Below are 23,761 nucleotides of genomic sequence, written 5' to 3' on the forward strand. Positions count from 1 at the left end.
GGCTCCATCCGTTAAAGGAGAAGGCAGTGTTTTTTTTAATCCTGTAACCACAGGAACTGTGCACTGGAAGAGTTATTTGAACCGGGATTTGAGAGGGTGCTGAGGGGAAGAAGGGCCCCCAAAGGGCCTCGGGCACTAGAGTGTTCCTGATCGTATGGAATGTTTGGATCTGTGGTTCAAGTTGTCGATGGTTTTAACTGGAGTCTGAGTGGCTGCAAAGGCAGCAGGAGAATTCATAACACTCAGTGACTGTAATGGGATACTCTTTTGCTTCTCCCTTATTGTTAGGGCTGCCAGGCAATGCTCATGCAGACTCTTTGCCTTGCGGCAGACAAAATTGAAGTACATCATGTATATTATATTTTTTATATATTATTACATGACAATAAAAGGAACCTTCAACCTTGGAAAATAAGGGCAAGGTTTGGAGATTGTGGAGGGTAGGGGAAAGGTGGAGTTGGAAAAAAAATCCTGGCCTTTGAAACTAATGATTGGGAGCAAATCACAGGGCCCAAAACATCTGTCCAATCCACAGTTACACAAATGGCATGACTTAACCAGGAGGAAGAAATAATATAGACCAGATGTACACAGAGTGAAACCTTGACAAAAGAGGAGTAAGATTGAACAGTAATCCAATTAAAAACAACTGCCTTAAGGTATACCATATGACAAGTGATAGAACCAGATAATGCAGTTTATCTTGAGCAGATGAAGTATTGCTGGAGGAACTCAACAGGTCAGACAGAATCCATGGGTTAAAATGGCCAGTCAACATTTCAAGTAAGAATCTGCCGACTACTATTTCAACTCAAAGACACCATACCCTAGCAAATGAAAACAAAATGCCCACTTTTCAATCAGCACGAAATATGGTTGGCGTAGCGGTTGGCACAACACCTTTACAGCAATCGGGACTAGGGTTCAAATCCCACACTGTCTGTAAGGAGTCTGTACATTCTCCCCCTGTCTGTTTGGCTTCTCCCCAGGGGTTCCAGTTTCCTCCCACCTTTCAAAACATATTGGGGGTTGTAGGTTAATTGGATGTAAATTGGGTGGCACGGACTTGTGGGCCAAAATGGCCTGTACTGTGCTATATGTCTAGATTTTTTTTAAAATTCAAAACAATTATCATGTCTGCATTGCACTGAGCCTTTGTGAACACCTGCCTGAATCAATTGGACAGTGGTGGAGAAGGTTCACACCTTCCAACTTCCTGAGAATCCATATATCAGAGTCTCTCTCCTGGAGCCAATTCTATGAAGGAAGCACACCAATACCTCCACTTTTTAAGTGTGTGGAATTTGGCATGTCACTGAATTCTCTATCAAACTTCTACAGGTGCACAGTGGGAAGTATACTGACTAGTTGTATCAAACGTCTGCAGGTGAACATTGACTGGTTGCATCACAACCTAGTTTGTAAATTCAACTGCCCATGAATGGAGAAGGTTGTATAGAGTAGCAAACATAGCCAAGTCTAACACAGACTCGAACCTACCATCCACTGAAGGCATCTCTGAAAGGCACTGCCTCAAGAAGGCAGCTAACATCATAAAAGACCACCATCATCCTGGCCTCAGCCTCTTCTCACTGATCATCGGGGGATCCGAGATGGAGATGGTAAGCAAATTGAAGTTCTTGGGAGTCAACATCTTGGAGGACCTTTCTTAGACCCAGCACACCAATGGCATCGTGAAGAAAGCACACCAGCACCTCTACTTCTTCAGGAGCTTGCAGAGGTTTGGCATGACATCGGAAACACTGGCAACTTTCTACAGGTGTGTGGTGGAAAGTGTGTTGACTGGCTGCATCTCAGTCTAGTATAGGAATACCAATGTCATCATGCATAAAGCCCTGCAAAAGGTAATGGGCACAGCCCAGGACATCACAGGCAAGACCCTTCCCACCATCGAGAACACCTATAGGGAACGCTGCTGTCAGAGAGCAGCAGCCATCATCGAGGATCCACTCCACCCAGCACGCCCTCTGTCCTCCCTGCTACCATCAGGAAAGAGGTATAGGTGCCACAAGATTCACAACACCAGGTCCAGGAACAGCTGCTACCCGCTATCAGGCTCTTCAACCTCCCCTTTCTACCCCAACTGAACTGCTCCAGGAAAACTGTCTGCACTCTTACAACATCTCTTTTTTCCTTCTACTATGTAACTGTGAATATTTATCCATTTAACTTTCATATTTATTATTTATTTCCACATCGAGGTCATTTATTGTATACTATTGTATTTTTTTCCACAAAAAGTACCTATTTGGCTGCAGCAAGTAAGAATTTTGGTAAATATATGCTCTGTACTTGTGCATATGACAATCCAAATATCAAGATTAAATGGTGCTGTTGATAAGCTGGCCACCAAAGAAAGCAAATTTTTAAAACATACATTCCTGCACTTACAAGTGGAATTGATTTTGAGAAAGTAAAACATTAAATTAAAAAGTTGCCTGAACAAACTGCTCATAATGAGCATTACAGGTAGCTATCCCTTATATACATCATGTGCAATGAAATTACAGTACAACTCCGATTATCCAAAAGGGTCAGGACCGGCACATGTCAGATAAACTTTTCCGAAAACTGGTCTTATTTTTTATAAAAGCAGCCCAGTAGCAACAGCGAAGCACTTGTATCAATGTTTAAACAACAATGGAAGGCTTTTTCAGTATTAAAATAATTTTTTTTTTTAAATACTGGCCACAGCACCTCCGCTAATCACCAAGACCTCTCGTCTCAACTGCCGCCACTGATCTCCGACACGTCCCAACCGCTGCCGCCGATCCCTGGGGAGGTTTCCCGGGCTTGTGGAACACTCGCTAGCAAGGCTCCTATCTCCCCGGTCACCGAAGCTCCTGATTCCAAATCCTCTCCTAGGCCTACCATGCACACACACACACACACACACACACACACACACACACACACACACACACACACACACACACACACACACACACACACACACACACACACACACCGGGGAGTTCGGTGTGCAGTAGTAGGCAGAGGGGAGGGTTCGGAGTCAGCATTGGGAGCTCCAGTGTGCCGAGGAGGGAAGAGAGTGCCACTGAGCCAGAGGTCCTGCTCCTGCCTGGGAGGCTGCTTTCCTTGATAATGCAGGGACAAAGGATTCTTCTGGCCACTTGCAGGTGGGAGACAGTGGCTCGCAGTTTGTGAGGGGGGAGAGTTGGAGACAAAGGTCAATAGTGGAAGGAAAAGAAGAAATGGAAAGAGAGAGGGGAGGGAGTTACCCAACTTCAAGTCGGGTGAATATTTTTTTTCAAACCTGAGGTCAGTTCAGATTTGAAAAATTTTGGACAAATGAAGATTTCAGATTAGAGTTGTACGGTATTTCAACAATCTCAGCAAAGTTGGCAGTCATTGATAGTTTGGGAATTTGTTGCTCTGCATTTAAGCCTCAAGGAATAACATTGCACATAGCAGCAAAAAATGAATGGAACAACATAGCTCCCACTTAATCTACAAATTCACAGATGGCACCAATGCTGTAGGCGCGAGCTCAAACAATAGAGTGCAAGAGAGGTAGATTTTGACTTGTGGCTTGGTGGAAGGACCAGAACTTCTTATCATTCATCACTCCAAAGAGAAAGGTCCTAGGTGCCTCAACCTTGTTTCATGACACCTTGTTTCTTCAATCAAGGCAACATCCAGATAAATCTCCTCAACATCCTTTCTAAACCACCCACCTACATGGTTCATGTAATGTGTCAACCAGAACTGAACACAATGCTTCAAGTGTGAGCTGACCACCATTTTACAGAGCAGCACAATTGTTCTTGGTTCTTGAACTCAATCCCCGACTAATGAAAACCAGTGTCCCATACACCTTCTTAACAACCCTATCAACTTGTATGGCAACCTTGAGGGATTAGGTTTCTGGGCTCCAAGATCCCTCTGTTCCACCACAATGATGAGAATCATGCCATTAACCACATATTCAACCTTCGAGTTTGACCTTCCAAAGTGCACCATTTCACTTACCCAGATTGAAATGAGGAAATTTGGCATGACTCGAATATGTCTTAACAAGTTTTACAGGTACGTCACTGAAAGTATCCTATCAGAGTGCATCAGTGCGTGACAGTAAATTTCTCTACTCAAGGGAGCACGAAACTGCAGCGGGTTGTGAATGTGGCTCAGGCCGTCACACCCCCCCCCCCCCATTAACTCCGTAACACCCACTACCTTCGAAAAGCAGCCAACATATTAAATGATTCATCTCAGGCCAGCCACATTCTCTTCTCACCCCAAATCTTTGTCCTACACATCTTTAAACTACTAGAACAATAGGACTAACTTATTTATGAAATTACTCATCTGGTCAGTAAATTAAAATTACATTAAATAACATTTCTAAACTTCAATCAGAAAAATTTGTCCAAAGAATTGTAGCCCAAGGGAAAATGTCAAAACAAAGCCTCTCAAATGCTTACATTGAACTTCTTCCATTCACCCCAGCTGAATACAAAGCAAGTTTAGATTGGAAAGTCACAATGTCATTGCTGTATATTTTTCTAAACAGAGACTTGACTATCATTTGAAAATTGCTTATCGAGAGAGCAGAGCCTGATGCAGTGATAACGTTTCACACACTAACAATTTGACTCTCAACTAATGAAGTCCTTCATTGACCTTGGTGGCTAATTTGTTCCAACAAAATTCTGGAACAAATCCAGTTCAAAATCATCTAAATGGCAAAAGGAGGAAAATTTTTTTAAAAAAAGGAAACAATTATCCAGCTGAACTGCATACTTTTACAATCGTGTGAAACAGTTTAATGACAAATACTGCTTTACCCTCTTCACTAAGTAGCTCAAATCCAATTCCAGCTCAAGCTGGACCTTAATCGGTCAAAATGAGCTTCACATCAGAACCAGATCCAAGTCCGTTACCATTTTCCGCCCAATTTAATAAAGATTGGAATTTGTAATTTTGTTAAGATTATCAAACTGCTGGTTCCTTTATCCTGCAAAACACCCCGATATCTGAAATGGCTACATTTCCAAATGTTTAATTTCATAATAATCCTTGTGTGCCAAATTCTGAGCAGATTCCCTAATAGCTTTGCGCATACGTTCATGATTTTATCCTTGAACTCATCCATGCGGCAAGTCCCAAAGAAAAAGAATGAAAATAAATTGCAACATTGTGTACATCGTACTTAGACATGCCTAGGCTCCCCAAGCTCTCAGTTACATTAACTGGAAATCATTTCAATCTCATTAAACTTTTGAAAGGTAAATGCTCTCCAGTACGGATGTTGAAAACAGACTAAAATAAAAACTCCCAAGTTCTTTTATTTTTAATACATTAGACAACACAGCAAAGTGCATTGTATGTTCAGGTCATTTGCAACCATTCTTTTTTCACTGTACTCAAAGATGTCATTGGGCAGATCACAGAAATTACACCTATTGAATCTACCCAGTTTAGGTTAACATCCATTAATTATTCAGTTTCCATTAGGAAGCAGTCAAATGCACTGCAATGACAAGAACAAGAGGAGGAGTCAAAACACCGAGGATCCAGGCAGGATTTCCGATAACAAGCCAGTTGCCCCAGAGAAAAGCAAGTCTGTGTAATATTAGCTTTAGTCTCAACTATTTTACTGTCAAATAACTCAGTCAGGACACTTCACAACCAAGACTTCCACATAAAAAATATTAATGTGGACAAGGCACAAAGATGATCTGAAATCCAAACACAAGCAAGAGAGGGGGAAAAAAAACCTAACAGCTTTTTACGTATAGTTCTTTTCTGAAAGCTCACCTCACAACAAAATGCACGCATTTGACATAAAATTGGCAGGAGCCTCCTGCTCTACTTGAGAGGTCAAATAAATAAATCTGTCACCAAAGCGATCAGGGAATACATATGCATTGCTCCTGGAAGATGGTGTAACATGTGGACAGGGTTGTAAAGAAAGCTTTTGGCATCTTAGCCTTTATAATCAAAGTATTGACCACCGCCAATGTGCTGATCTCGCCTCCAACCATGCATCTTGGCGCCTCATAGTTCGGCGGGCAGCAACCTCCTTTAAAGAAGACCGCAGAGCTCACCTCACTGACAAAAGACAAAGGAGGAAAAACCCAACACCCAACCCCAATCCACCAATTTTCCCTTGCAACCGCGCCTGCCTGTCCCGCATCGGACTTGTCAGTCACCAACAAGCCTGCAGCAGACGTGGACACACCCCTCCATAAATCTTCGTCCGCGAAGCCAAGCCAAAGAAAAGAAAGAAGATTGAGTATAGAAGTTGGGCTGTTATGTTGAAGTTATTCAAGTCATTGGTGAGACCACTCTTAGAATATTGTGTGCTGTTCTGGACACCCAGCAGCAAGAAATATATCAATAAGATTGAAAGAGTGCAGAGAAGATTTACTAAGATGTTGCCAGGTCTTCAGGAGTTGAGTTACTAGGAAAAATTAAACAGGTTAGGACTATTCTCCTTGGAACAATGGAGAATGAGAGGAAACTTGATAGAGGTTTAAGATTATGAGGGGTATAGACAGAGTAGATGTGAGTACGGTGTTTCCACTTAGATTGGGGAAGATAAATAGGAGAAGTCATAGCTTTAGGCTGAGAGGGGAGAGGTACAAGGGGAACATTAGAAGAATGTGGATCGAGCTGCCATCTGATGAGTGAATGCAGATTCAATCTCAAGTTTTAAAAATCAATTGGATAAATACATGGATAGGAGAGGTCTGGAGGGTTATGGAATGAGAGTAGGTCATTGGGACTAGATAGTTTTATTGGTCAGCACAGACTGGAAGGGTCAAATGGCCTATTTTCTGTGCTGTAAGGTTCTATGGTTCCAGCTCTGCACCATTTCCCTGAAAATAAGCTGCATCCAGAGATTAAAACAAAGATTAAAAGAAAACAGTTAAAGTAACGTTTGAGTATTAAAAATGTCAAGAACTTTTTCTAATAAATGTTATTTTCATATTTATGTTTAAATAACTCATTTCAATTGATACAAAACATACAGTAACAATCTATGCACAGGCTCTTTTTGACTGCAGGATTCTACCCCTGATGCAAGTTTATCAAACAAGGAAATGAATTCTGTAACTCTAGTTTTTTTGACAACCTCACACTAAAATTTGTTTTTGGGATATATGACCTCATTAGGATAGGACATGTTACTACTGGCAATTTGTGACTTTCACATCAGGAATATATTGTTTGTATAAAGCATTTATTCCAACTCCATAATAAAGTGTATTATTGGTATCAGTAATTGCAGCTGACGTGGACTTTTACCCCCTCCATAAATCTTTGTTCGCGAAGCCAAGCCAAAGAAGAATTGCAGATCACACATTTTATACATAAGTAAAGTGTATTCTGTGCTCTAGATGAAAATCTGAACTTAGGCTTCATCGGTATCTCACAACGTTACTATTTGACACCAAGATCTAGAAAGATTCGTGTTGAGAAGCACTAAAACTGCAGACACCTTAACTACTGACTTATGAGTCTTGAAACCCTCAAAAAGCAAGGGTCGACTTAAACACCAGATACAAAATTCAACATTAAAAAAAAACCCAAAGTAGATTCGGCGTATAAGACGACCCCCTCCCCACCGCTGCTCCCCCTGACACCTCCCCACTGCCTCCATAACCCACACGCTCCTGCCGGGATACTGAGGTCGCCGCTCCTGCCCAAGCCGACACATAGCAGTGGTTCCTGCATCCAGCACACTTGGGCAATCCGGAATCCGGAACGCACCCAACTCCTGCTGCAGCCGATGTTGAAGGCTTGGACCCAGCATCATTTGGCATCTTCCCGGCCAAAAGCAAAGGGGTTTTTTTTTTTTAAACTTTATTGTCATCACTTGTTTGCTTAATTATTTTGGAGGGTGAGAGTTGACTTATATGCCCGATATAATGATAAAACCATGAAAATGGGGACAAGACTTACCTGAAGGCCAACTTGTACACCAAAATATAGAGTAACACTGAACTGCTGGAGGAACTCAGCAGGTCAGTCACCATCCATGGTCAGTCAACTTCAAGTCAGCACCATTTATCAAGATTAAAGCAAAAAATGATGATATTTTGTACGTGAAGGGGGAAGAGCTAGGAGGGTCCAAAAGGTGATAGGGTATTGGCCAGAAGGAAGGAAAGATGGAAAGACAAGAAGAGGGAGACATACAAGGTAGGGGAGATGAAGAGACTGAGTGAAACGTGAAATTCTGCAGACGCTGTGACTGTTGTGACAACACGGAAAAGCTGGAGGAACTCAGCATGTCACGCAGAAGCCACAGGAAGTAAAGATTTTTAACCGACATTTAGGGCCTGACCCCTGCTTCAAGGCATGTGTAAAACGCGGGGGGGGGGGGGGAAGGTCCCTGAAATTAAAAGGCTGGGGGAAGGAAATAAAGGGAAAGGGGAGGAGCACAAACCAGAGATGGAGAGACAGGAAGAGGGAGAGACCATTCTGAGGGGGGTGAGTGAACAGGAGTAGGTAAAGATGACATGGAAATAATGAAACCAGATAGAGGTGGGAATTATCTGAAATCAGATAAATCAATGTCTATGCCCTTTGGTTCAAAGCTAGCTTGTTCCTGCGATTTCTTTTCAAATGCCAGGAGGGAGAAGAATGATTGAGCAAAGGTTGTGAATGTTGATTCCAGCTTTACCCAAGAGTCCGAAGCAACCAATGGGTGCACAAACATGAATATCAATTGCCAGTGGCAATGTGCCTGGTGTTAATAAGGTCATCCTTCAAATAAAAAAAGATTCTGGCCTTGCATGAAACAGAGGTAAGTACATCTCTACATTTGATAAACTGTGTTTGCATTTGTATATAAACACAGCAATCAAAATGTCAGTTCATAAATTCAGAAACAAAGGCAGAATCATTTAACTTCCAGCACTACTAAACTTTCTAAAACAGATTTCACTGCAATTGTAAATTTGATAATCAACATCAATTTATATTCAAATTTAGACACCCAGCATGGTAATGAGCCCATGCAACTTTAAAAAAAAATACTGGTATGCAGGTAGGAGCAATCTGAATCGTACGCGAGAGGGCTGCATTTCTGATACCCCTTCTTCTTCTTTTCTTTGGCTTGGCTTCGCAGACGAAGATTTATGGAGGGGGTAAAAGTCCACGTCAGCTGCAGGCTCGTTTGTGGCTGACAAGTCCGATGCGGGACAGGCAGACACGGTTGCAGCGGCTGCAGGGGAAAATTGGTTGGTTGGGGTTGGGTGTTGGGTTTTTCCTCCTTTGCCTTTTGTCAGTGAGGTGGGCTCTGCGGTCTTCTTCAAAGGAGGTTGCTGCCCGCCAAACTGTGAGGCGCCAAGATGCACGGTTTGAGGCGAGATCAGCCCACTGGCGGTGGTCAATGGGGCAGGCACCAAGAGATTTCTTTAGGCAGTCCTTGTACCTTTTCTTTGGTGCACCTCTGTCACGGTGGACAGTGGAGAGCTCGCCATATAACACGATCTTGGGAAGGCGATGGTCCTCCATTCTGGAGACGTGACCCACCCAGCGCAGCTGGATCTTCAGCAGCGTGGACTCGATGCTGTCGGCCTCTGCCATCTCGAGTACTTCGACGTTAGGGATGAAAGCGCTCCAATGGATGTTGAGGATGGAGCGGAGACAACGCTGGTGGAAGCGTTCTAGGAGCCGTAGGTGATGCCGGTAGAGGACCCATGATTCGGAGCCGAACAGGAGTGTGGGTATGACAACGGCTCTGTATACGCTTATCTTTGTGAGGTTTTTCAGTTGGTTGTTTCTCCAGACTCTTTTGTGTAGTCTTCCAAAGGCGCTATTTGCCTTGGCGAGTCTGTTGTCTATCTCGTTGTCGATCCTTGCATCTGATGAAATGGTACAGCCGAGATAGGTAAACTGGTTGACCGTTTTGAGTTTTGTGTGCCCGATGGAGATGTGGGGGGGCTCGTAGTCATGGTGGGGAGCTGGCTGATGGAGGACCTCAGTTTTCTTCAGGCTGACTTCCAGGCCAAACATTTTGGCAGTTTCCGCAAAGCAGGACGTCAAGCGCTGAAGAGCTGGCTCTGAATGGGCAACTAAAGCGGCATCGTCTGCGAAGAGTAGTTCACAGACAAGTTTCTCTTGTGTCTTGGTGTGAACTTGCAGGCGCCTCAGATTGAAGAGACTGCCATCCGTGCGGTACCGGATGTAAACAGCGTCTTCATTGTTGAGGTCTTTCATGGCTTGGTTCAGCATCATGCTGAAGAAGATTGAAAAGAGGGTTGGTGCGAGAACATAGCCTTGCTTCACGCCAATTAACCTACAACTCTGTTATATTTTAAAGGGTGGGCAGAATGTACAAACTCCTTACAGACCGCATCGGATTCAAACCCAGGTCGCTGGCACTTTAATAGCATAGCACTAATCGCTACACTAACCGTGGCGCCATGTTCAACAGAATAATCCATTCTTGAACCCTGAGAATAATCTTATCCCTAGCAATCAAAGTAATTCTTTTGCCCTCCACAGCAATATATTAATAACACAAATACTGCAGTGAATTGAGTGTGAAGACTTTTTTTTAAATCACCACGGCCTTTATAACAAGGATGGCTGCATTGCAGCATGCTGTGCGTACGCAGTGCTCAACTCCTGATTACAACAAATCAGCTTTTTAAAAATGTGTCACCTAAAACTCCAATTGAGGAAGTTTCGTTATGCTAGCACCAAGTGTTCTCACAATGAGTGCCTATCATCTGCTATTTTCAATCACCTCAGGGAACTGATCTTTTGCAGGCTACTACTGGACTCAAACATCCAAAAGATGTACAGAAAATAGAATCAAACTGGTGCATTTCACAGTAGCAGCAGCTCTTCTGTTTGATGCCAGTGCTATAGTTACAGCATGAAGATAGCTTGAATCCAGATTGTGTACCCAACAGAATATCAAGAGTGAAAGAACAAGAAAATCACAGCATCATTGAACTCTGTTACAGGGTCAGTTGAAAATCTCAATACAACATGTAGTTCTACATCATTATAAACTAGGTTTCCTTTTCGATCACCCCCCCATCCCCCCCGCCCCACCCTCCTCATTGTGAATGTACCATTTGCATCTTAACAGAAGCCATGACTGGAGACCACAATACTCCCCAAAATAATTCAAATTCCTCACAGTGCCGGAGGGAAGAGATCTAGGTACAATGATCAGAAATGCAGCCAACTCATGTACGATTCAGAGGGCTCCTATCTGTTTACCAGTATTTCTTTAAAAAAAAGTTGCAATACAGTATTGAGATCCTGACACAGTCCCAAGGGATTAGTTTTCCCCTTGAACATTGAAGACTTGACAATTCCATCCAAACTAGGGTCTGCATTTAATTTATTTTATTTCACCATTATTATCTTGCAAACACAAGCCGCTGCATTAAGGTGCCTAGGGTCCGGCGACTATCCCTCCCGGAGGAGGGCTTAAAAGTGCGCCTCGGAGGCACCTCCTGGTCTTTCAGGTGGCCTCCCAATAGCCGCACAGGAGTAGAATAGGCGGCTTTACATCGGGGTATTCTGGCCATCTGAAAGTGCCCACAGACACCAACTTCCTGCTCTATTCAGATGCAGCAATATATCCAGGGATTGGGTGGTGGTGGGCAGATCACCCTCATGCACAGTTACTGTTTTTCACTCAGTAGTACGGGGGGGGAGGGGGGTGGGAGGCGGGGGAGGAGGATCGAATGCAGATTGAATTTTCATTGGAAATGGTGCCTAATGATTTTCAGATTGAAATCCAAATTACATTTGCACATCCTTGGCAAAATAATGTTCTGCATTACAACTGCCTCTAATACAGTACCCTGTATTTTAAATTCAATCCCCCATTCAACAACAGAGGAGACTGTTGAGATGGTCTTGTCAAGAAGAAGAGCAGGAGTTGTTAAGTATTCTCTTTCAAAGAGGCAACTTAGAAAAGCATAATTATGCTCCTAGAACGCTTCCACCAGCGTTGTCTCCGCTCCATCCTCAACATTCACTGGAGCGACTTCATCACCAACATCGAAGTACTCGAGATGGCAGAGGCCGACAGCATCGAATCCACGCTGCTGAAGATCCAACTGCGCTGGGTAGGTCGCGTCTCCAGAATGGAGGACCATTGCCATCCCAAGATCGTGTTATATAGCGAGCTCTCCACTGGCCATCGTGTCAGAGGTGCACCAAAGAAGAGGTACAAGGACTGCCTAAAGAAATCTCTTGGTGCCTGCCACATTGACCACCGCCAGTGGGCTGATATCGCCTCAAACCGTGCATCTTGGCGCCTCACAGTTCGGCGGGCAGCAACCTCCTTTGAAGAAGACCGCAGAGCCCACCTCACTGACAAAAGACAAAGGAGGAAAAACCCAACACCCAACCCCAACCAACAAATTTTCCCCTGCAACCGCTGCAACCGTGTCTGCCTGTCCCGCATCGACTTGTCAGCCACCAATGAGCCTGCAGCTGACGTGGACATTTACCCCTCCATAAATCTTCGTCTGCGAAGCCAAGCCAAAAAAAAAAATTATGGAAGAGAAAGGAAGCATTGAACAAGTTTTTTTAAAAAATCAGTATCCACGATATACTGCACTTTGAGATGCGTCACCTGTTAAAATAATAGTGGAAACCATGTGTTTTTTGTCTGCACCTTAGTGGCCATAAGGAAAGTAGCTTGCCACAACAACCACAACCATCTGCTCCAGGTCCAACAGCCAATCCAAGAGAAGGCCCCTGCCTTGACTGCATGTTCAGCCACCCTTCTCCCAGCCACTGGAATTTATAAGATCCAGTCAACCGCAGTTTTGAGTCAATAAAAAGTTTGACATTTCCAATGTCACAAAGGACTACGATTAATCTTCTACAAGATTAACCTCTGAATCTTGTGATTTTTCACGTCACCTTGATAACCCTTAACACTGCATTCCATTCCCATCTTCAAAATGCTGAGATTCATGTTTAACATTATCAGACTGCCTTGTTAATTTACAACAAAGAATTCTACTTCAGATGACAAGAAGATGTTAACTCTGGAAACGAGACCTGGTATCATGTGTGTATTTGACGCTTCTAAAACAATCTAGAAAGTAAACTATAGAGAAACAATACATTTTATCTGAACCTCAAACAATATTCTCTATTCTATTTGTGCAAGGATCCCTTTTCTTTACCAATTTTAATGGTTCATTAAGTGTTTGTAATGTCACATTCACGTGAAAGTGTACAAGCTTGCCAACTTAATCTATTTTAACATGTTTGAACCTAGGATAATTCTTAACTAACAAGAGAAAAATTGTACCTCCTCTCCTCATCAACTCACCCACATTGAGGCAAAAGGACATTATTCTAAATCCTATACAACTCAACATCTTAAAGCGTCATCACTTAAAACAGCACATAAAAAAGAGAGAAAATGCGTTAAAAGAGATTATCAAGCCAATTTAAATTTAGACAAACAGCACTGGAATGGAACCCTCCAGCTCATGACCTTGTGCCACACAAATACACCAATTAACCTACCACCCTGGTACGTTTTGAAGGATGGGTGGAAACCAGAGCCCCCGGAAGAAACCTACGCAGACCAATCTACTTGAGAATTTCCAAAATTAAGCCCATAAAATAAACACACCATTGCCAATAATCAACGACTCTGCCTGCTACTATTTTCTATCAAGAATAAGCTTTTGCTTATGTCTGAAATGTTCTTACTTTTGATTCTTGTTTATTAATATTTATATATGCTACAGTAAATATTAATACAAAATGAATGCACTTTCTTGGCACAGAGCAACATTTCAGATAACTGATCCTATCATGAATTAAATCTTCAATCAAAAAGTACCTGCTGGTACCACATGCTAACTTTCTTTCTGCAAGTTCAACAACTTTTAAACACCCTACACCAGGTTAAGGTGTCGTCCTGGTGCAATAGAAACTCAATGAACATGGCATCATCATTAACCAAAGAAAGAAAAACCAGCAGACAATCACTAAAGGAGCAGCCCGATTAGTGCGACGCTGTTACAGCACCAGTGATTGGGACCGTGGTTCCAATCCCGCGCTGTCTGTAGGGAGTTCGTACATTCTCCGTGTCTGCATGGGTTTTCCCCAGGTTGTCTGGTTTCCTCCCACTGTTCGAAAGTCAATTGGGTGCACATGGGCCAAAATGGCCTGTTACTGTGCTGTATGTCTAAATTAAACTCAAATGTGGTTTAGAACCAGCAAAATAATGAAACTATCCTGTTTCATTCTTGTTCACCTGCTATTCTGATGACAATGTCGAAATCCATGAGGCTCGTAAACACCTTGTGCTCAATAACTACTGGCTAAGCTGTCCATTTAAAGTTTTCTTCCCACTTTGAAATCTTTGGCTTGGCTTCGCGGACAAAGATTTATGGAGGGGTAATGTCCACGTCAGCTGCAGGCTCGTTTGTGGCTGACAAGTCCAATGCGGGACAGGCAGACACGGTTGCAGCGGTTGCAAGGGAAAATTGGTTGGTTGGGGTTGGGTGTTCCTCCTTTGCCTTTTGTCAGTGAGGTGGGCTCTGCGGTCTTGTTCAAAGAAGGTTGCTTCCCGCTGAACTGTGAGGCGCCAAGATGCACGGTTTGAGGCGATATCAGCCCACTGGCGGTGGTCAATGTGGCAGGCACCAAGAGATGTCTTTAGGCAGTCCTTGTACATCTTCTTTGGTGCACCTCTGTCTCGGTGGCCAGTGGAGAGCTCGCCATATAACACGATCTTGGGATGGCAATGGTCCTCCATTCTGGAGACGCGACCTACCCAGCGCAGTTGGATCTTCAGCAGCGTGGATTCGATGCTGTCGGCCTCTGCCATCTCGAGTACTTCGATGATGGTGATGAAGTCGCTCCAATGAATGTTGAGGATGGAGCGGAGACAACGCTGGTGGAAGCGTTCTAGGAGCCGTAGGTGATGCCGGTAGAGGACCCATAATTCAGAGCCGAACAGGAGTGTGGGTATGACAACGGCTCTGTATACGCTAATCTTTGTGAGGTTTTTCAGTTGGTTGTTTTTCTTTTGTGTAGTATTCCAAAGGCGCTATTTGCTTGGCGAGTCTGTTGTCTATCTCATTGTCGATCCTTGCATCCGATGAAATGGTGCAGCCGAGATAGGTAAACTGGTTGACCGTTTTGAGTTTTATGTGCCCGATGGAGATGTGGGGGTGGCTGGTAGTCATGGTGGGGAGCTGGCTGATGGAGGACCTCAGTTTTCTTCAGGCTGACTTCCAGGCCAAAGATTTTGGCAGTTTCCGCAAAACAGGACGTCAAGCGCTGAAGAGCTGGGTCTGAATGGGCAACTAAAGTGGCATCATCTGCAAAGAGTAGTTCACGGACGAGTTGCTCTTGTATCTTGGTGTGAGCTTGCAGGCGCCTCAGATTGAAGAGACTGCCATCTGTGTGGTACCGGATGTAAACAGCGTCTTCATTGTTAAGGTCTTTCATGGCTTGTTTCAGCATCACGCTGAACATGCCACATTACTGGATCTTTTGCAAATTCCTACAATGTCCCAACTGTCCACATTCTTCTATTCCAGCCTCTTGCACAGTCGCTGTATGCAATTGTTCCACAATAGCAACCAGTTGGGAGAAATCCTTGGCTCTAGAATTTCTTTCCTCAGCATCTTTGCCTTCTACAGAACATATAACAGAACATTACAGCACAGTAAAGGCTCTTCGGCCCACAATCTTGTGTTGACCTACTCAACAATCTCAACAGTGGTCCAGAACCTTTTTTCCCCACTCACATACCACCTTAAGTAATCCCTTACTAATCATAGAGCACCAATGGCATAGGGATTACTTAAAGTGGGACGTGAGTGGAAAGTAAAGGTTTGAAAACCACTGATCTAAACCTTCCCTACCTCATACCCATAACCCTCATTTTTCTTGTATCCATGCACCTAACAGTCTTTTAAAAGTCTTGGCAACACATTCCATCACTCCGTGCAAAAAAAATCTTACCCCTGACATCTCCCCGAAGCTTTCCTCCCCTCACCTTGAAGATGTCCTAAGCTGTTTGCTTTTCTCCCCTGGGAAAAATCTCTTCTGCACCCTCTCCATAGCTTACATAGCTTACACATCCTTCCAAAACTGAACAATATTTCAAGTGTGGCCCAACCAGTTTAAAAAAGCTGCAACATTACTTTATGACTCTTGAATGCAATACCCTGAGGAATGAAGGCCAGCATACCAAAAGCCTTCTTAACTTCCCAATCAATTCGTACAACGACATTGAGAGATCCATGGCATAGACCCAAGGTCCTTCTGTTCTTCTACACTGTTAAGAATCTTACCATATACTTGTCCTTCAAGTCTTATGGACCCCAAAACCCAGCAGCAATAGAATTTCACCAAGACAAATGGTTACTTAAACAAAATTTGCTTTTAATTATCTTTAAACATGAAAACAGGATCAAACTTTAACTTATTCCCCTTCTGATTCTAAGCACACGTGTATGTAATGTGCATATAAGCTCAGTAAAGTTCTTTGATTCACAGTCCAATCTCACTTCTCACTCATTCAAGTTCATTGGTATCAGATAATACTGTGCACAGAATTTAACATTTATGAATTTCACCAGGCTTTGGTGCTTGAAAGGTAAATGGTTACTGCTCAGGAAGGTTCTTGTCAGTTTTCAGAGAGAGAATAGTTGCTTGTTGGAAACAAACTGATTCCTTCCGATCGACCACGTCAGTGTCTTGCCGAAGAAACCTGCCCCATCAGGGTTTTCCAGATGATAACCTCTTTCTTTCAGGTCACCACAGAGTTCCTTTTCTGTTTCCCTTATTTCAAGTGAAACATTATACAGTCAGCCATTGCCTCTTGTATGGACCACATACAGGCTAAACTAACAACTCCCAACCCATATTCAAAATGGGATTTCAAACAAGCTTTCTAGCTTGTCATGTTCCAGTCCCAGCTCTGCTGCTGAACTGTAAAACTGAATTTTCTCTCACAGAGAAAACCACATGATCCACTTAGAACAGCAAACTGCACTCAGACTGTAGCACTGGACCCAATCTTCTGAGTTTGTTCATCTGTTGCTTTCTAAAACATTAATCCATTACTCCACAGCATCTCCAATTAACACTTACTTGTGAAGTCTCCATAAGCACTCTTCAAAATTTCTGCAAAGGCACTTGAAGCCTGGGCTGTCTGGCTTGAACAGAGCGCCAGCATTTTAAGTGAGTTCGATGTGTGACCTCACTAAAAACCCCACAATTTATATTCAAAAGCATACCTATATACAGTATAATCTGTCACACAAGTTTGACCTGCCAAAATGCATCACTTCACACTTACCTGAATTGAACCCCATCCTCCACTTTTCTGACCAACTCTACATCCTGTCTAGATCATGTTGTAACCTACGACAACCTTCTACACTACCCACAACATCTCCAACCTTGGAGGTCACTTCACTTGAAAGGACTGTTTGAAGCCCTGAATGAGTCCTGCAAAAAAAAAATCATTAAGCTCAGATATGATTCTAGCTGCAGAATATGATATTCAGGACATTGAGAACATCAAAGTGGATTTTTAATCCGGTCTCACTTGTTCCCCAAATGACAATATGTTGTTTATCCCAGAACAATATCAATAGATTTGAAGAGTGTTTTTAAAAAATCTCTACGTAGATTACAAATCATTTAACGAACAGGAATGGTTGAGCTACGTGTATAATAAAGAGTAGAATTTTATTTTGTTCGATTTGGGACCACATGGTCTGGTTAGTTAGCTTCTCGGATTCCAATAACTTGTACGTCTTCAACACTTCAATTAAGCCAAGAGTGCCATCGAACAAAAACAAAAGCCTGCTTGAGAAACTGCCTGTGGATCATGGATTTGGGAACATGATCAGAATTTATTGTCAAGAATGAGTCATGCAATTTGGTGATTGTAGCAGCTTCATAGAGAGTAAACATACATATTACAATAATCTTACAACATTACTATGAAAAACAATGAAAATAGTGCACAAAAAGTCAGGCAGTGTTTATCGGTCATTGTTCATTCAGGAATCTGATGGCAGCAGGGAAAGAAGCTGTCCTTGTGCCACTGAGTGCTCGTCTTTAGGCTCCTGTACCTTTTTCCCCGATAGTAGCAGAGTTAAGAGAGCATGGCCTGGGTGGTGGGGGTCTTTGAGGATAGAGGCTTCTTTTTAAGACACCACCTCTTGTACGTGTCCTTGGTGGAGTGAAGTCTGGTGCCTGTGATATCGCAGGCCGAGTTAACAACCCTCTGGAGTTTATTTGTGTCCTGAGAGTTGGCACCTGTATACCAGAGTGATGCAACCAGCAAGAATGCTCTCCACAATACATCTGTAGAAGTTTACAAGTCTTCGGTGACATACCAAATCTTCTCAGACACTTCACAAAGTATAGCCACTGCCGAGCCTTCTTTGTGATTGCATCAATATGGAGGCTCCAGGACAGATCCTCAGAGATGTTGACACCCAAGAATTTGAAATTCTTGACTCTCTCCACTACTATGCCCTCGATAAAGACTGGGTCATGCTCCCCTGACTTCCTCCTGAAGTCCATAATCATCTTTTTGGTTTTGCTAACGTTGAGCACAAGGCTGTTGTCATTAAACCATTCAATGAGCTGATCTATCTCCCTCCTGTACACTTCCTCATTGCCATTTGTGATTCTGCCAACTGTGGTGTCATCGGCAAACTTGTAGATAGCATTGGGATTGTGTCTGGCCACAGTTGTGGATGTATAACGAGTAGAGCAGTGGGCTAAGCACACATCCTTGAAGTGTGCCTGTGTTGATAATTACAGTTCTCACAAGAAAAATAAATAAGTATTTCATGGAGAAAAAGATGCAAGGATTTGGGCAAAGAGTTTAGGGTATTTCTGTTTGAAGGACCTGGGAAACTTGACAGGCTAAATGGCCTCCTTCTTGTTCTGCTCTATTCCAGGACTCTACGCACTGGATAGTGTTGGATTCAGTTGTAAAAGCAATCGAGTCAGAAGGTTGTGGCCTCAAGCCTGGCACCAACAGTGATCAAGGGGAAGAGGGATAGCGGAGAACTGGAAAGGCGAAGGAAAGGGGAGAGCAGAAAATTCAATGTTAATGCCAGCTGGCTGGAGAGGGCCCAGGAGGAAAAATCAGGTGTTGTTCCTCCAATATGTGGGTGGTCTTGGTGAGATAGTACACAAGGACAGACGTCAAGAACAGTTTCAGCGACTCTTGAACTATTGAGGGACTGCTCTGACACCACAAAAAAGGATTGTCTGTACTAATGCACACCTTTTTTACCCCCGAGGATAACTGAATATTATCCACATCTTTCGTACTTATTGTCTCTTGTTCATTCAAGTTGTGCAATCTTATTTGAAGTACCTGTCCAGCTGCAGCAAGCAAGAATATCGCTGCATATTTGCATTATACAATAAGTAAAACACAAAAGTCTGCAGACACCGTGAGTGAAGTAAGAAAAGACAATGCTGGAGAAATTCCACTGGTAATACTTTATAAATAAACTTTATCTTCTTCTTTGGCTTGGCTTCGCGGACGAAGATTTATGGAGGGGGTAAAAAGTCCACGTCAGCTGCAGGCTCGTTTGTGGCTGACAAGTCCGATGCGGGACAGGCAGACACGATTGCAGCGGTTGCAAGGGAAAATTGGTTGGTTGGGGTTGGGTGTTGGGTTTTTCCTCCTTTGCCTTTTGTCAGTGAGGTGGGCTCTGCGGTCTTCTTCAAAGGATTTTGCTGCCCGCCAAACTGTGAGGCGCCAAGATGCACGGTTTTAGGCGTTATCAGCCCACTGGCGGTGGTCAATGTGGCAGGCACCAAGAGATTTCTTTAGGCAGTCCTTGTACCTTTTCTTTGGTGCACCTCTGTCACGGTGGCCAGTGGAGAGCTCGCCATATAATACGATCTTGGGAAGGCGATGGTCCTCCATTCTGGAGACGTGACCCACCCAGCGCAGCTGGATCTTCAGCAGCGTGGACTCGATGCTGTCGACCTCTGCCATCTCGAGTACTTCGACGTTAGGGGTGTAAGCGCTCCAATGGATGTTGAGGATGGAGCGGAGACAACGCTGGTGGAAGCGTTCTAGGAGCCGTAGGTGGTGCCGGTAGAGGACCCATGATTCGGAGCCGAACAGGAGTGTGGGTATGACAACGGCTCTGTATACGCTTATCTTTGTGAGGTTTTTCAGTTGGTTGTTTTTCCAGACTCTTTTGTGTAGTCTTCCAAAGGCGCTATTTGTCTTGGCGAGTCTGTTGTCTATCTCATTGTCGATCCTTGCATCTGATGAAATGGTGCAGCCGAGATAGGTAAACTGGTTGACCGTTTTGAGTTTTGTGTGCCCGATGGAGATGTGGGGGGGCTGGTAGTCATGGTGGGGAGCTGGCTGATGGAGGACCTCAGTTTTCTTCAGGCTGACTTCCAGGCCAAACATTTTGGCAGTTTCTGCAAAGCAGGACGTCAAGCGCTGAAGAGTTGGCTCTGAATGGGCAACTAAAGCGGCATCGTCTGCAAAGAGTAGTTCACGGACAAGTTTCTCTTGTGTCTTGGTGTGAGCTTGCAGGCGCCTCAGATTGAAGAGACTGCCATCCGTGCAGTACCGGATGTAAACAGCGTCTTCATTGTTGGGGTCTTTCATGGCTTGGTTCAGCATCATGCTGAAGAAGATTGAAAAGAGGGTTGGTGCGAAAACACAGCCTTGCTTCACGCCATTGTTAATGGAGAAGGGTTCAGAGAGCTCATTGCTGTATCTGACCCGACCTTGTTTCCCAAGAAAAGTGCAGAGAACAAAACAAAGGACTCTACATCACCTTTGTTGACCTCACCAAAGCCTTCGACACCGTGAGCAGGAAAGGGCTTTGGCAAATACTAGAGCGCATCGGATGTCCCCCAAAGTTCCTCAACATGATTATCCAAATAAACTTTATAAATATTTTGCAAAGATACAGAAGCAATGCTTTGGGCTTGAGCCGTTCATCAAAGGACAGGTACATGGGTGGCTATGGTGAGAGGTGGAAGGAGCAAGAGGGGGGAGGATTATCACTGCCCACGAGGAGCCAAAGGAGACGAGTACGCATGCACCCCTGGGACGAGTAGCCTGAGACCGAGGACGCATGCGCCCCTGGGACGAGTAGCCTGAGACCGAGGACGCATGCGCCCCTGGGACGAGTAGCCTGAGACCGAGGACGCATGCGCGAGCAGCCTGAGACCGAGGGCGCATGCGCCCCTGGGACCGTAAGGTCCCAGAGCAGACTACAACTCCCAGAAGGCAACGGGCTCTTCCTCCGGACCTCCTGGCTTCTCGAATCGTTCCCCCCGCCCCGACTCACCTTCTTCACAGGTTTGTGCGACGCGATGGCGCCGCTGTCGTTGTTGAACACGACCAGCGACGGCTCGTTCTGCGCCTCGGTCTTCAGGGAGTACTTGTCGCCCTTCGTCTTCTCGTTGCTCTGCGCTCTTTCCGCGTTGGCGTTCTCCTTCACCTCCTTGGCCTTCGGCGCCTCCCTCACGCCTTTCGTCTCGACCGGCTCGGGGCCGCCCTTCTTCAGGAGCTCCGCCATGAGGCTTGGGGTTCGCTGCCCTTTCGTCTCTGTCCTTCCGCTCTCACCGCTCCGAGTGCGGCTGGTGCAGCGGCGACGACAAACCCCAGCGGCCGACGTCGAGCGCCGCCTCCGTGCGTGCCCGAACTCAACGTCACCCGCCGTGCCAGCACTCTGCGTCTGACGTCAGCGCGTCACTCCTGCCCTTCAAAAGTTTGCCCTTTTGTTGCACAGGTTTGAGGAAGGAGAAAGGGCTCTTTTTTTCCCGACATTCGTCGACAAAGGTTGATGTCAACCACTTTTAATGGAGGACCATCGCCTTCCCAAGATCGTATTATATGGCGAGCTCTCCACTGGCCACCGTGACAGAGGTGCACCAAAGAAAAGGTACAAGGACTGCCTAAAGAAATCTCTTGGTGCCTGCCCCATTGACCACCGCCAGTGGGCTGATAACGCCTCAAACCGTGCATCTTGGCGCCTCACAGTTTGGCGGGCAGCAACCTCCTTTGAAGAAGACCGCAGAGCCCACCTCACTGACAAAAGGCAAAGGAGGAAAAACCCAACACCCAACCCCAACCCACCAATTTTCCCCTGCAACCGTGTCTGCCTGTCCCGCATCGGACTGGTCAGCCACAAACGAGCCTGCAGCTGACGTGGACATTACCCCTCCATAAATCTTCGTCCGCGAAGCCAAGCCAAAGAAAGAAGAAAGATAAGCTTATCATTTCTTTTGCTGACAATATGTATCCAATTTCAACTCTTCACAGGCATCTCCAGGAGTGATCTGCATCCTGTGCTCCTTTTATGACCTTCTCTACATCAGAGACTGGGAGATTGCTTCCTTGAGTGCACTTTGTCCATATCAGTGACAGGGATCTCCCAGTGGCCAACCACTTCATTTCCACAACCCATTCACATACTCACATGTCTGTGCATGGCCTGATCTCCCACGCTAAGATGGAGGAACAATGCTTGATTTTCCGTCTGGGCCCTCTCCAACTGGATGACATTAACATCGACTTTTCCGGATTTTGCTAACCTACTCTCTATCCTCCCTTCCCTTTCCCATTATTTCCCTTTGTTCTTTATTCCCACGGACCTCCTTCCTTCCCCCCGCTTGCTGCTGTGCCCTCCCTCCCTTGCGCCTTTGGGGCTGTGCGCCTCCCACACCACCCCTCAACTCCCCACCCCCCCCCCCCCCCACGACCACTTTGTTAAGACACCTGCTGACATTTTTTCCATTCCTTGATGAAGGGTTCAAGCCCAAAACGTTGGTTTGGATCTTTTTCTTTGCTATATAAATGACACCGACCAGCTGAGTTTCTACAGCTTTGTGTTTTTATTTCAACCACAGTACTTTTGTGCTTTACTTCCAATATCAACATCCCTTCATTTTTTTCTATCTATATGATTCATCGGTATTACATATGACCCAGGGTCCAGTCCAGTACAGAGTCCCTTCACGACTTTGTAGTGATGGCAAAGCCTCCGTGCATTCCTCACCAGGTACTCCCTCACTGGGAAATGGATCAGGCAGCACCACTGGGATATGCAAACAACTCCGTTCAACAGACGAGTCAATTGTGGTTTTCAACAGCAGTTAACATTTGTCTCCGCACACAGTCCCAAGAACAGGTCAGAGAGTGCAGAGTCCTGTAGCACACAGTTGGCGAGGATGCACCTCACCAGAACCACCATATCCTTACTTGCCAAACAGTCCAGAAGACAAATGTTTCAAAGCCACTTCTCACTATCCATTGATCAGATTGCCTTGATCACCTCAGAGGATAATGAGGGGCAACCACATGAATCACAATTCCTTTCCCAAAGGATCCAATTAAACAAATAGGGATTTAGATTTCCAGCATCTGCAGTTGTTTTGATTTTCACAGAAGAAAGTCAAATTGGCAAAGGTTTTGGCATTAATGTGTTAAGAAAGGAGCAGCCATACAAATTCGGAAGGTCCAGGCCAAGACGGGAGTCCCATTTCAGAGTAGGAGTGTTCTGCGCTCCTTGTCATTTTGGAAGGGCACAGCTCAAGAGGTCAGTGGTAATTGAGTGTTAAAGGCAAAGATGTGGGAGCTGTGAGAAAAGACCAATGTGGCAAAGTACATTTCTTTAAAAATTTACAGTACGGTAACAGGCCCTTTCAGCCCACAAGCCCATGCCGCCCAATTACACCCGATTGACCTACGTCTCCCGCTACGTTTTGGACAGTGGGAGGAAAC

At 44.7% G+C, this 23,761-nt stretch overlaps 1 protein-coding gene across 1 annotated transcript in view; it reads right to left on the reverse strand.

The window, feature by feature from the left end:
• Positions 1-21,664, reverse strand: part of LOC138765189 (S-adenosylhomocysteine hydrolase-like protein 1) — an 86,010-nt gene extending 64,346 nt beyond the window's left edge. The window contains exon 1 of the mRNA XM_069942111.1: positions 21,324-21,664. Coding sequence (XP_069798212.1) covers positions 21,324-21,554 — 231 coding nt within the window. The 5' untranslated portion in view covers positions 21,555-21,664. The remainder of the gene's footprint in view (positions 1-21,323) is intronic.
• Positions 21,665-23,761: the final 2,097 nt, after the last annotated feature.

Source organism: Narcine bancroftii, chromosome 5, assembly GCF_036971445.1.
Source record: "Narcine bancroftii isolate sNarBan1 chromosome 5, sNarBan1.hap1, whole genome shotgun sequence".
Classification (NCBI taxonomy): domain Eukaryota; kingdom Metazoa; phylum Chordata; class Chondrichthyes; order Torpediniformes; family Narcinidae; genus Narcine; species Narcine bancroftii.